The sequence below is a fragment of the Oncorhynchus clarkii genome, unplaced genomic scaffold (genome assembly GCF_045791955.1).
Source record: "Oncorhynchus clarkii lewisi isolate Uvic-CL-2024 unplaced genomic scaffold, UVic_Ocla_1.0 unplaced_contig_1131_pilon_pilon, whole genome shotgun sequence".
NCBI lineage: Eukaryota > Metazoa > Chordata > Actinopteri > Salmoniformes > Salmonidae > Oncorhynchus > Oncorhynchus clarkii.
The window spans coordinates 10,545-24,776 of record NW_027258482.1 but is presented as its reverse complement, the minus strand read 5'-3'; the positions used below and the strand labels follow the sequence as shown (position 1 = coordinate 24,776).

Genomic DNA, 14,232 nt, shown 5'->3' with positions numbered 1-14,232 from the left:
GGAGAACTGAAACTAAAAGTGTATGACAGTCATGAAAGACAGGAGGATGGCATTGGCGTTTCTCTACAAGTAGGGTGAGTCAACATGTTTTTTCAACTTTGCATGCACACGCACACACAGTCTTGAACAACTAACCTTGTGGGGACACACAATTCAGTCTCATTCAAAATCCAATTTTCCCTAACCCGTACTCTAACCTTAACCTGAAAACCTACCCTTAGCCCTAAACCTCCTAACCCTAGCTCCCAACCCTAACACTAATTCTAATCTTTACCCTAAACCCCCTAGAAACAGCAGTTGAACTTGTGGAGACAACAAAATGTCCCCAGTTGGTCAAATTTTGGTTGGTTTACTATTCTTGTATAGTTAAACACGTCCACACACAAACAAATCAGTACTGAACAGCCACATAATTTTATCCATGCCTCGCTACTGGTAGTTGATTTTGGTAGTTACCTGTATGTAATTAAGCTATAGAATAAGTAGTACATGATTGTAACAATAAAATAAAACTGTGTGTATCTGAAGAAGTCTTCTTTTAAAAGTGGCACGTTTGGATGTCTGCCTGTTTATATAAGCCTCAGTTATTGGTAGGACCAGACCGACATAACTCAGGAATAATATGTGTCTGTTGCTAGTAATGTAATAGATAAAAAGAAAATGCTTCAGCCACTAACATCAGCATTGGTCAGGGTGAAAGCCTGTCAACGATTACATAAACACTCTCCTGACTTCTGTTGAGAACTACACCCATGTAACATATCTGCATGCATTTCTCAACAAATAGTATTTTTCTAAAGGATTGTGCTTATTATAAATTCCTCCTGAGGTGTGTATGGATAAATACATAATGGGCCGGTTTCCCAGACACAGATGAAGCTATTACTGTGGAGAACATGTGTCTGAGAAACTGGGAGTCATTCTGCCATGTTTACAGACTAGAGATGGCATGGTATATCCTCTTCTCTATGGCTCTCAAACACACAGTAATGGAACATTTCTGCTGAAACGCAGAACACCATATCATCCATGATCCATCTACTGTGGTCATGGTAGAGGTGCAGTATACATGTGGACCCCCAAAGTACATCTGGTTATTCTCAACAGTCTGGAAATGATTCAGTTGTTCCTGATGCTTTCATCAGAGGAAGGAACCACCATGCTAAGTGGGTGGGGGTTATATCCTGCCTGTTTGGCCCTGTCCGGGGGTATCGTCGGATGGGGCCACAGTGTCTCCTGACCCCTCCTGTCTCAGCCTCCAGTATTTATGCTGCAGTAGTTTATGTGTCGGGGGGCTAGGGACAGTATGTTATATCTGGAGCATTTCTCCTGTCTTATCCGGTGTCCTGTGTGAATTTAAGTATGCTCTCTCTAACTCTCTCTCTTTCATTCTCTCTTTCGGAGGACCTGAGCCCTAGGACCATGCCTCAGGACTATCTGGCCTGATGACTCCTTGCTGTCCCCAGTCCACCTGGCTGTGCTGCTGCTCCAGTTTCAACTGTTCTGCCTGCGGCTATGGAATCCTGACCTGTTCACCGGACGTGCTACCTGTCCCAGACCTGCTGTTTTCAACTCTCGAGAGACAGCAGGAGCGGTAGAGATACTCTGAATGATTGGCTATGAAAAGCCAACTGGCATTTACTCCTGAGGTGCTGACCTGTTGCACCCTCGACATCCACTGTGATGATTATTATTTGACCCTGCTGAACACCTTTTGAATTTTGAACATCTTTGAACATCTTGGCCATGTTCTGTTATAATCTCCACCTGGCCCAGCCAGAAGAGGACTGGCCACCCCTCATAGCCTGGTTCCTCTCTAGGTTTCTTCCTAAATTCTGGCCTTTCTAGGGAGTTTTTCCTAGCCACCGTGCTTCTACACCTGCATTGCTTGCTGTTTGGGGTTTTAGGCTGGGTTTCTGTACAGCACGTTGATATATCAGCTGACGCAAGAAGGTCTATATAAATACATTTGATTTAATTTTGAACCCTTCTGATGCTATACATAAACACTATTACATCAGACTTACTCTCTAATTTAAACTGTGGGTAGTTTCATATGTCCAGACAATTAGTCCACAACCAGCTGTCAACACAAGCTGTTTCCTGAGCCACTAGTGAGGAGATGGCAACCTTTCTCCATTACCCAGAGAGGAGACAGCACCACTGAAACCACAATGCTGTCTGGTGCCCATGCATGATGACATTTCAAATAAACCAACTCAATCCCTTTTGTATTATTGTCTGTATGAAGTCTGTATGCTCAACAATATGATAATAGCCTACGGTCCTATTGAGGTCCAGTGAAACATATAGCCAACTATAGGGTTTAGAGGCAGGTGGAGGTGCAGTATATCCACTTCTGCCTAGTCACAGTAATTAGTAATTACCTGTCTGTTGTGGGTTGTTGTTTACACAAGATGGTGAAATGAATCCTGGGAGGTTAATTTAAAAACTCATTATTTTGGGATTATAGCCAAGCACATCCTGGATAATATTCTAATGTAGACAGTTTGTGGGGGTGTGTATGTTCTCATGGAAGACTGCCGTGACCAAATGTTCCAGAGCAGCCTTTATAAGGGTCATCCCTGGTAAGGCTTTGGCTTGAGAGGAAAGGAGAAGGCAAGTGGTGATCACTAAGCATCTAAAGGTAGGTTTTCAGTCCTTCTAACAGTTTCATTGGAGGAAACTCGTCATTTCTAGTAAGACTGTGCACCAATGTCTAACTGACCATGTACTTTGTGACAGGAGGACGTGCAGGGATGAGACCCATGGACCACAGCGTGCTGAAATGTTGTCTCTTCTCTCTACTCTTGCTAACAGGTAAGACATTGGGCTCCATTTTACTCTTCTTAAAACAGGCACAGATTACACTAGAAGAATATCGTCTTTCTCGTTCCTATTAGCAGATTCTAAGTAAACATTGCGAAACAAGCATTTCAAATGGTTAACAAGCTGAAATATTCAAAACATGTTTCAAACTGCCTCGTCCCATTTTGACGCACTGCTTGGGCTGCGTGTGAAAAATGCAGCACATTGCCTTTCAAACAGATTATCTTACTAAAGTCATGAAAACAATTAGAAATAAAATATTCAAATACATTTAAGTGTATTGAAGCTGTATAACATGTTGCACTAAAAGCTGGCAATGTAGTATGTTGTTTGATCTAAACCTGGTACTCTTATCTCTAGTTCAGTATCACTCCAATATAACTGATTTAGAGTACCAGGTTTAGATCACTTTTCAGACTTATTGAGTCACTACTATGAAGCCATCAGAAATACTCTAAATGGGGAGATGGGAAACTCCATTTGATTCGTATTAACGCCCATTGTGTACAATGTCCACGCGTTGTCAATTGGCCGCACAGTGCATTCTGGGTAAATCTGGGACAAGAAGCGCACTCCTTCAATGAGCGAATGGGAGTCAATTGAGCGCTAGCTCAAAAATCCAACATTAGCATGAATTACACGGGAAAAAAAGCACATTAGAAATATATTCAGAGATCTGAGATATGTATCTTGTTTACCTAGTTTTTTTTATTTGTGACATTACTTACTTAAGAAAATAAACATGTTATGCGTCTGGAAACTAACTTTCTACAAGGGATTTCGGCGCGATTAGTTTAACAACCGCGTGAGACAACATATGACAACGTGAACGCGATTGTCAATGAGCGGAGATTCCTATCTCCCCATTTCTTAAAGTATTTCTGCTACCATGAAGCAAGTCAACAACCTTATCCGATTGAATTTAGATTGTGTTTTATTTATTGTACTGTGGTTGTTAAAATATTGGAAGGCATCGGTTCCTAGAAAATCGCTATATAAATCCAATGTATTATTCTGAAATGATATACCTGTCTCTGGTTCCACAGTGTCTGCAGCAGACCCTCCATCCAATGCAGCAATTTTAGCTAGTGAAATGACTCCAGGCAATGCATCCAATACAGCCAATGCAGGCCAAGCACCCAATACATCCAACACAGCCAGTACAAACCAACCATTCAACACAGCCAGTACAAACCAACCATCCAACACAGTCACTTCATCCAGGGCAACGACACCCTCCTGTACAACACGTCGATGTCTGGCCAGCATGCTGATTGCGAAAGAAGCTCTGAGTCAGCCACAGTCTCCATCATGCATCTCAAATATCAGTGTGCCGTTAATAGTGTATGAAACTCTGTCTGTCGTAAGTCACTTTCTGTTCCTTTTAATTGAGTTTTGTACAATGTGATGAGTTTCAGAGATAACCTATTGACAGACATATAATTATGTGATGATTAATTATACCACAGCGTTGTTGAATACTAATTTCTAATTGGCTGAAAGGGCATTCTAAAATGGATATTAAAACCAGCTAACGGGAGAGTTGAAAAAGATATTGTGCCAGTTGGAAAATAAATTGGGACACCTTGCAATCATGATGCATTATGTGCCTACACGTGCAGACCGTATTTGCCACAAAGTTACAAAAAGCTAAACCAACAACCACACAAACCGAAATTGGATACATTGTAAACGCAGGTACAACGGGGAAAACTTCGCTAGCTATCATTGATTTGTTTTTGCAGACTGAGTAATGAACATACAATTTTGCAGTCATGACGGCGGCGCTATGCGGTCAAATCTTCCCACGTTTCTAGTTTGGCCAGCTGTTCTCAACTGGTATTTTTGATTTAGGTTCCCAGATTTGCTAGCAACAAACTATTTAGCCAGTTTATAGCCTAGTGTTTGATATGCAATGCAATCTTCTCGTAATGAACAGTGTCGAGCGTCCTGACGGGAAGGCAAACTTTAGCTATGTCAGGCAAAATCCGGCATGATGAGCTCACTGTTATGATGTATCCAAATGAATGTCAATAGAAAAAATCTTAAACAAAACTACTTTGCTGTTATTCTGACTGCAGAGATCGTGACTGTGTTAGCCATAGCTTGTTGGCTAACTAGCAAGAAAGGGACAAAAACAGTGGTGTAAAGTAAACATACTTTGAAGTACTAAAGTCGTTTTTTTGCGATATCTTTACTTTACTATTTCTGAAAACTTCACTACATTCCTACAGAAAATACAAATAATAATAAAATGAACTTTTTACTCCATTTTCCTTGACACCCAAAAGTACTCGTTATATGTTGAATGCTTAGCAGGACAGGAAAATGGTCCAATTCACTCACTTATCGAGAGAACACATCCCTACTGCCTCTGATCTGACAGACTCACTAAACACATGCTTCGTTTGTAAATTATGTCTTAGTGTTGGAGTGTATACCCCTGGCTGTCCATCCATTTTAAAAACAAGACAACGGTGCCAAGACAATCTGCTCTGCTTAATAAGGAATCTATCTATACTTTCACTTTTGATACTTAAGTATATTTTTAGCAATTACATTTACTTTTGATACTTAAATATATTTAAAACCAAATACTTTGACTTTTACTTGAGTAAAAGTATAGTATAAAAGTAAAGTATACCTTATTAGAAAGTTACTCAAGTATGACTATTGAGTACTTTTTCCACCACTGCAAAAACGTTGGCAGCGAGCACAACAAATAGAACGCGTAAATATCTAACTAATCGAACGAACGACTGGGTCTCTAGCAACAAAAATATGTGAATGTATGAATTATCTTTATGAAAATATTAAAACATTTTTATGCCTAGCAGTAAATGTGTGCTTTAGTATTTTCTTTGGCAACTGTGATATAAGTGAGAGAAACTCCTCAGTTCTGTACATTACCATGGAAAAATAAACTGCAAAGGGACTTGACACCGCCGCGTCGTCCATTATTTCCAAGGTAATCATCATCTTCTCAGATATAATGGCGGTCTGCAAACCAACGTTAAAGGTGCATGCCGCCACCTACTGTGCTGGAGTGAGGTCAATCACGGTTTACAACATTTCTAAATCATCCTACCTAAATGTAGTACTTCTGTGAAAAAAAAGAGCCCTACTAACTTCTAATAGACCCTCTTCCATCCCCCAAATCCCCCCCAACGATCCTACACTTCCATCTGTCCCTCTCTTCAACATACTTACAATATAACACATGCTCCACCGTTTCTTTCCAAGGGAATGTACAGAATGTTGGCATTTATCCCTTATTATCTTCTAAATAGGACACAAAAGATCTTCGCTTCGAGAGTCATCTGCAAGTTATGTTGGTAAGTACACATTAAAAATAATCCAGAAACATTCAAGTAAATGTGCCATTTTGTAAAACCACTCATTATGATTATACACTACAGTCTTGGGAAGACCCTGATTTATCATGGGACACATCAGTCTATCATCATGATGTGGTGGTCCTGCCTGTCAGTAAAATCTGGACTCCTGAACTCCATGTGACTAATGGGTGAGTCCACTTACAACAGAATACAATAACCTACCAGTAAGTTATATTTAATTTATTCTTGATTCCTTTTATAACATGATCTTCTAAATAGCGAGTAAAACATCTACAGAAATTAAATAGAGATACAGTATTTATTTTTGGAGTGGCCAAATGTTTAGGTGTGACAGTTTAGTAGATCAATCCTCAGTCTGTTCTTAACTTCTCATGTCTAAAGAGTGCAAACAACGATGAAGCACGGCAACAAGGATTTACTGGTGCACAGCAACGGGACTATAGAGCACATGGTCATCATGAACACTGTGGTGGGCTGTGAGGTCAATCTGTACAATTACCCCTTCGCTTCAGATTTCTGCCCCATCGCCATCAATGTATGGGCACTTAAAGGTAAGTGCATCATTTCAATCCTCATTCTGTCTGCTAAACAGCTATTGCGCACTATTACTTACCAAAGATCTTATTAAAAACAAGATGTTAACAAAAACAACGAAAACATGTTTTAAATCTGTATAGCCTACTGCAATTCCGTATATGATGCAATTCAGTTTATTTGTCATCTTTGGAGTTTTATATGCTCCCTGACTGTCCTCCCTACCAATGATGTACAGTGCCTTCAGAAATTATTCATACCCCTTGACTTATTCCACATTTTGTTGTTATGGCCTGAATTCAAAATTATTAAATATATTGTTTCTCTCTCACCCATCTACACACAATACCCCATCATGAGAATGTCTTTAGAAATGTTTGCATATTTATACAAAATATTACAAATACAGAACTTGAATTTACATAATTATTCACACTCCTTTCCTATGGCACTACAAATTGAGCTCGGGTGCATCCAACTTCCTTTGATCATCCTTGATATGTCACTATCCACCTGTCTATGTAAGGTCCCATAGTTGACAGTGCATGTCAGAGCAGAAATTATACCATAAGGTCCTAGGAACTGTCCGTAGATCTCTGGGAATTGTGATGAGGCATATCTGGGGAAGGGTATAAAATAATTTCTAGAGTGTTGAAAGTTTCCAAGAGCACAGTGGTCAACATCATTGGGAAATAAATAAAAACATGGAAACTACCCAGACTGCCTAGAGCTGGCTGTCAAATCAAACTGAGAAACCGGGCAAGAAGGACCTTGGTCAGGGAGGTAACCAAGAACTCAATGACCACTCTGATAGAACTACAGAGTTTCTTGGCTGAGATGGGAGAACCTGCCAGAAGGACAACAGTCTCTACAGCACTTCACCAATCTGGGGTTTATAGGAGAGTGGCCAGACGGAAGCCACTCCTGAGAAAAAGGCGCATGACAGCACGTCTGGAGTTTGCAAAAAGGTATATGAAAGACTCGAGCATAAGGCAAAAATATTCTGTGGTCTGATGAGACAAAAATGGAACTCTTTGGCCTGAATGCAAACCACTATGTCTGGAGAGAACCAGGCACAGCTCATCACCCTCTAACGCCACCCCTACCCTGTTGAGCAGTAGGGATTGAGAGACTGGTAAGGATAGAGAGAACATTGAATGGAGCCAAATACATCCTTGATGAGCACCTGCTTCAGAGTGCAAACGACGTTAGACTGGGGGTGAATACTTGCAGCCAAAGCAACGATGGAATGGCTTCAGAACAAGAATGTGAAAGTCCCTGAGTGGCCCAGTCAAAGCCCAGACTTGAATCTCATTGAAAAAAACTTAAATTGCTGTTCATCGCCGCTCCCCATCTAACTTGAAAATCTGCAGGGAAAAATGGGAGAAAATCCCCAAAAATCAGATGTGTAACACATTTATTTTTAGAATAAATCAAGGGGTATATAAACCCTGGATTGCTGATGCTATGTATTAGCCATTGAGAGGCATTGAAGCCATTCCCCCAGTAGGAGCAGTGCTCCATAGGAATGAATGTAATTCTACAGTATTTCAATTAAATGTTTCAAGGACAAAATTACAAAAAAATTACATGCATTTAAGTATTGTTCTGTTATTGTGGTGACAGTAACATTTGTAATTCCAAAAAAGTATATTTTAAAACTCCCCTAAAGTCTATGCCCACAACCCTGTGGAAATCGAATTAGCATGATAATCCCCATAAAAATCTGTCAATTTAAGATGATATCTGTTTTTCTCATGAAATGTGTTTCAATCCACTGCGCCTGCCAATATCGCCATTCCGCATCTGCGATGAAAGGTGTCAGAGCTAGGGCGGTATTTATCAGACCATGAGACATCCCGAAAATCGGTCTTCTCACAAATGTCTGTAGAGTCCATACGGTTTGGCCTACAAACTATTAAGATGAGACTCTCAGGAACATGACGGTTCTCTCCGTTTTGCTCTATGACCCCCACAACAGTCACAGGACTGGTCTGAAGTCAGTACAGCCGATATGCCAACTTCTGTCTGTAGCATCCGAACAGTTTTGGCTACACACTATGACCCTTCTATGGAAAGGTGAGTCTCTCACGAGCCTAGTTTAAGTTTTTTTTTTTAAATGTATGCAAGAATATATGGAGATAAGGGGTTAAATACTATCTGTGTATCCATGTATGAAGCTGTTATTCAAGGTGTTTCTATGGAGTCTGTAAAATAATAAATGTAGCAAAAACAAATGTAGACATTAATAAATTCTTCCAAAAAAATACAATGATGGGGGGGTGCCAAGATGTAGGCACGGTGGTTCAACACAGCGCCCCCCATCAGTCATCTACTGTACAGTGTGTATATATATACATCATTGTCCCTTCCAGGTTTGTGGTGACAGAGGTGTGTTTGGGCCGGTGTAGCATGCTGCAGAACCAATTGGCCTTTTGGGCTGGACACAGTGAATATTAGGGGTGTAATGGGTCAAACATTTTGATTTGGTTCAGTCCTTGATTTTTTTTTTTGCTCAATTTTCAGGAGGGGAAAAAATGACCATTATACCATCCTGTGTAAATGATAACGATGGACAATCTTTAATGTAGGCTTAAGATATCTCCCACATTAAATAAGGTAAATGAATAAGTTAAGCACGAATAAGAATTATATAAACAACATAACAAATGCAAGCTTTTATGTGTTGTATAGTTCACATCAGAGTGAAATAGACAGATACTGGGGTGAATGGTTTTAACAGTATTGCATGACGATAGACATGAGAACTGGGGGTGTTATAAAGAGCATCTTTTATGTGTTGTATAGTTCACGTCAGAGTGAAATAGACAGATACTGGGGTGAATGGTTTTAGCAGTACTGCATGACGATAGACATGAGAACTGGGGGTGTTATAAAGAGCATTGGGTGGAAGACCAACACTATCTTCTGAGCGGTATGAAACACCATGAGAGGAGGCAGTGTTTTATTAGTGTGTATGCTGAAAGCAAGAACACTCTAGAAATCCATATTTTTATTTGTTTACTCCTTAAGCTTTAGCCTAGCCTTATTGGGGAAGTTCATGATTTTACAACTTGAGGTTAGATGGTTCCTCACCCTGAAAGTAGTCTATGGGCCTGGAGAAACATTAACCCATGGTTCAGTTCTCTCTGAACAACAACTACTAACAAATCAAATCAAATTTATTTATATAGCCCTTCATACATCTGCTGATATCTCAAAGTGCTGTACAGAAACCCAGCCTAAAACTCCAAACAGCAAGCAATGCAGGTGTAGAAGCACGGTGGCTAGGAAAAACTCCCTAGAAAGGCCAAAACCTAGGAGGAAACCTAGAGAGGAACCAGGCTATGTGGGATGGCCAGTCCTCTTCTGTCTGTGCCGGGTGGAGATTATAACAGAACATGGCCAAGATGTTCAAATGTTCATAAATGACCAGCATGGTCGAATAATAATAAGGCAGAACAGTTGAAACTGGAGCAGCAGTACGGCCAGGTGGACTGGGGACAGCAAGGAGTCATCATGTCATCACATTAGCCACCGCTAACAAAAAAAATCAACGTGAGTGATCGGGGCAATTGTCAACATTTCATGGCCAAATCAACCATATTTAGTTTGACGTTACTTAATGGTGATTTGGACACTTGTTTTTTATTGCATTTTGCAAATGATGTGGCACTTCTCTCTGAGACCCCACGCTAACAAACAAAGGATATGGCTGCCAGAATGAATCAAAGTGAGGTTGTTTCACCAAAGTGGCTCTGAGATATGTGTTACAGTAGGCTACCACCACTGAAGTATTAGTATAGATAGATTTTGTATTATTATTTCGACAACAAAAAAATTACGTAAAAAAAAATGGGTCATTTTTCCATCCTCTTCTGAGAACCAAAATAAGAGTCATATCAAGAAATGAACTGAACAAAAAATGTAAATCTTTACACCCCTAAAACAACAGATTTTTAGGGGTGTGAAGTTACGTACGGTATGATCTTTGAATGACTGAATTAGTATCAAATATCTGCTTTTCCAGGATGTGGCATGTTCCTTAACTTTGGGAAAGTGAGCACAACTAGTGCAAACCGTGGAGACTGGCTAACCGAGGAGGTGGAACTCAACACTAAAGGAGGCAGAGATGATCGCAACTATCTATGGGTTAGTGAGTGTTCCTGGTGATTTCAGTAGTTTATGTAGAGTAAAGTATCTTTATCTATGGGTTAGTGAATGTTCCTGGTGATTTCAGTAGTTTGTGTGACATGTAGAGTAAAGTATCTTTATCTATGGGTTAGTGAGTGTTCCTGGTGATTTCAGTAGTTTATGTGACATGTAGAGTAAAGTATCTTTATCTATGGGTTAGTGAGTGTTCCTGGTGATTTCAGTAGTTTATGTGACATGTAGAGTAAAGTATCTTTATCTATGGGTTAGTGAGTGTTCCTGGTGATTTCAGTTGTTTATCTGGGACATGTAAAGATACTTTACTCTTCCTGTTAAGGGCAGAGCTTAAACAACATTTACACAGAAAAAAACAATACACCTAAATAAAAATGTATCTGATGTTTTTATACCTTTCATAAGTAGTATTGTGTAGATCTATACATGCACATCCCAGGCTATGTATTGTGTAGATCCATACATGCACATCCCAGGCTATGTATTGTGTAGATCCATACATGCACATCCCAGGCTATGTATTGTGTAGATCCATACATGCACATCCCAGGCTATGTATTGTGTAGATCCATACATGCACATCCCAGGCTATGTATTGTGTAGATCCATACATGCCACAATTCCAAATTTGCAGTGCGTTTCTTTTCCCATTAATTGGGGTTAAGGCATAGTTGGATCTGCACAACCGATGGTGAAGGATGTGGACTGATTGACATAAGGCTTCTTTTGAGTTCTGAAAACATCGGACAGTCTGATTTTGGAATGTAATGCTCTTCCCTTTCAATTTTAAACAAATGCAATACGTTTAGACGCAAGAACTCGGAAAAACAAATTATTTCAGTCTGGCCTACCTGTCTGTCTTCACAGGTGTCGCTGAAAATGCGGTCTGAAAACCCGTTTCTGTCCCTGGTCCTGCCCAGTATACTGATCATTGTGGCAGATGTGGTGAGCTTCTCCCTGCCGCTGGGAGGGGGCGAGCGTATCTCATTCAAGGTTACACTGGTTCTCAGCTTCATCATGTTCCTCATCATCCTCAACGACCTACTGCCTGGAGGAGGCCAGTGCAGCCCCATCATCCGTGAGTATCCCGTGTGTAATGCACCAGAATGAAACAGCATTTTGTTATAAACGGTGTGTATGTAACAGAGTTAAGAATGTTCCATAAACTTATTTCACAGCTAGCTTGAAATGTCGCCACGGGAGCTATCGAATTTGATATTTTTCTGCAGCTCAATAGTTTGTTTGGTATGTTGTCAATTTGGGAGCAGTGATCCTGAACAGCAACAGTGATCCTAGTGATCCGTTGGGTGCAGAGTTTCACTATTTCCAGCCCGGTATGTTACAGGGACAGTAAAGAAAGATATACTGGTAGCAGCACACTGATGTCGGTTTCATGTATACAGGACCTCTCTGCCACCATATAACACTCACACATCTCTCTCGTTGTTCTCCATAGGAAAGCACTTCTGTTTCTGTTTGGTCATCCTGGTGTTGAGCACGTTGCAGTCTATGGTGCTCACACGCCTGGCTAAGTGTGGCACTCTCTGGCCCTGCAGCCTCTCCAAGTCCAAAGACTCACTGCTTAAAGACACAGACAATGAAGAGGGTAAACGTTTTCATTCTCCACAGAGCAAGATATATTTTCATGGTTTCCAAAGACATTAACAAAACGTCCTTATACAACCATTGTTAACCTGACCATGAAGTCATGATGACGTTACTGCAACCAGTTTCACTGGGGACCCCATAAATGACTTTCATCATCATCAACTAGTCAAGTTGTATTTTAATGCTCAACCTTTTAATTCGTACCCTTTAGCTGCAGTCTTTCCCAGCATCTTTTCTTGTTAGCATCATTACGCTGGTCTGGACAGCTACTCCATTTCATCTGTCATCTGTCACTGAAAACTATGTCATTTTACAAAAAGGTCCATTTTTTATTTAATCATGTTATATTAATAATAGGTTTTCCTTTTTTCTCTCCTTTACTTTGTCTAGAATCCAAGTCTGATATTAAAGCCTCAGAGGAAGAGAAGAATACAGCCCTCCAGAAGGTGGTGAAGTTTCTCAACAAAATGGCTGCACAAGACCACAAAAATGCTTTACACCATCGCTTTGCCAACAAAGTGGACTTGATCTGTTTCTGTATCTATCTCACCGTCCTCATCGTTTATGCAGTCGTCATTTTATATTTCTCCTTTGGTTCTCGATGTGAGATCAACCAATTAGATTTCTGGTCATAAATTCTTTATTTATTATTTCAACAACCATATTTTAAAAAATATTGCTGTATTTGGGTCTTCAGAAATTTTGCAAGCACAAACAAAAAGCTAGTTGTTTTGAGTTTCTGGGTAAAATAAATAGATGTGTTTATTCTTAAGTAGGGCTTTAACAATATTTATTTAAACATGTTTAGAACTAGCCAGTCATGTGTAATAATACATTTAGCAATTGGGACTCTAATGGGGACTGAAGCACTGTAATCCCCCAGAATAGAGGCCTAGAACTCTAATGAATACATGTAATGGGGACTGAAGCTGTAGTATTAGTAGTGTGGAAACAAATCAACAGTGTGTTATTTCCTATAGAGGCAGTGTGAAGACCTTATATTATCTCCTAACTAAGCAGGTTCTCAACCTCAGGCTGAGATATCAAATAGTCTCTCGATCATCTCCTCCACCTGCGCTGGGCTGTATTTGTGGTATCTCTCAGGGTGTTTGGAGAAATCATGGTCACATCTGTGTAAAGTACAGGTAAAAGACCATAATAAATGAATATCACTGTACCAGCGTTCTGTATGAAATTCTTACTGCACATCAATATTGAACAGTGGTGAATAAAAGAACACATGAATTGTACATAGAGACCAAACATACATGGAACATCCCAGTTTCACCTACAATATTTGAAAAGCATCAGTTATTCAACCACCTTATGTGTGCTGAATTCCAAATGGACCCCCTATTCCCTAGCCACCCTAGCAGATCTAAGAGGATTGGATAGGTAGAAGCAATATGACATTTTCACTAGGCCAATCAGAAGGCAAGATGAAGGTATTACCATAATGCTTGTATCCATCCAATCCACTCAGATCTACAGGAGTGGTTGGGGAGTAGGGGCTGGTGAATAGGGTCTAGTGAATATGGAGTAAGGGCTAGGGAATAGGGGTTGATTCTGAATTCAGCAGCAGTCTCCAGTAATAAGCTCTGTGATATGTCAGGACTCCCCTCAGCAGAAAGGCTGTGTAGGCCTTGGACACCATCTCTCTCTGGGCCTGACAGATGGCCTGGCGCTGCTCTCTGTCTGGGATGGCCCACGCTTTCTGAGCCTTATACAGTTCCTC

General features: G+C 40.3%; 1 protein-coding gene across 1 annotated transcript; it reads left to right on the top strand.

Moving 5' to 3' along the window:
* Positions 1 to 4,096: 4,096 nt before the first annotated feature.
* Positions 4,097 to 13,132, top strand: LOC139397099 (5-hydroxytryptamine receptor 3A-like). Its single transcript, XM_071143966.1, has 8 exons — positions 4,097 to 4,192; positions 6,120 to 6,164; positions 6,249 to 6,355; positions 6,570 to 6,739; positions 10,753 to 10,874; positions 11,757 to 11,967; positions 12,346 to 12,495; positions 12,888 to 13,132. Exons 1-8 carry the CDS (start codon positions 4,097 to 4,099, stop codon positions 13,130 to 13,132), a joined length of 1,146 nt encoding a protein of 381 aa, XP_071000067.1.
* Positions 13,133 to 14,232: the final 1,100 nt, after the last annotated feature.

Coding starts and splice junctions, on each gene's coding strand:
- LOC139397099 (XM_071143966.1), top strand. CDS start 4,097: ATGCTGATTGCGAAAGAAGCTCTGAGTCAGCCACAGTCTCCATCATGC. Junction 4,193..6,119: donor TGTATGAAACTCTGTCTGTC/GTAAGTCACTTT, acceptor TCTTCTAAATAG/GACACAAAAGATCTTCGCTT. Junction 6,740..10,752: donor CAATGTATGGGCACTTAAAG/GTAAGTGCATCA, acceptor CTGCTTTTCCAG/GATGTGGCATGTTCCTTAAC.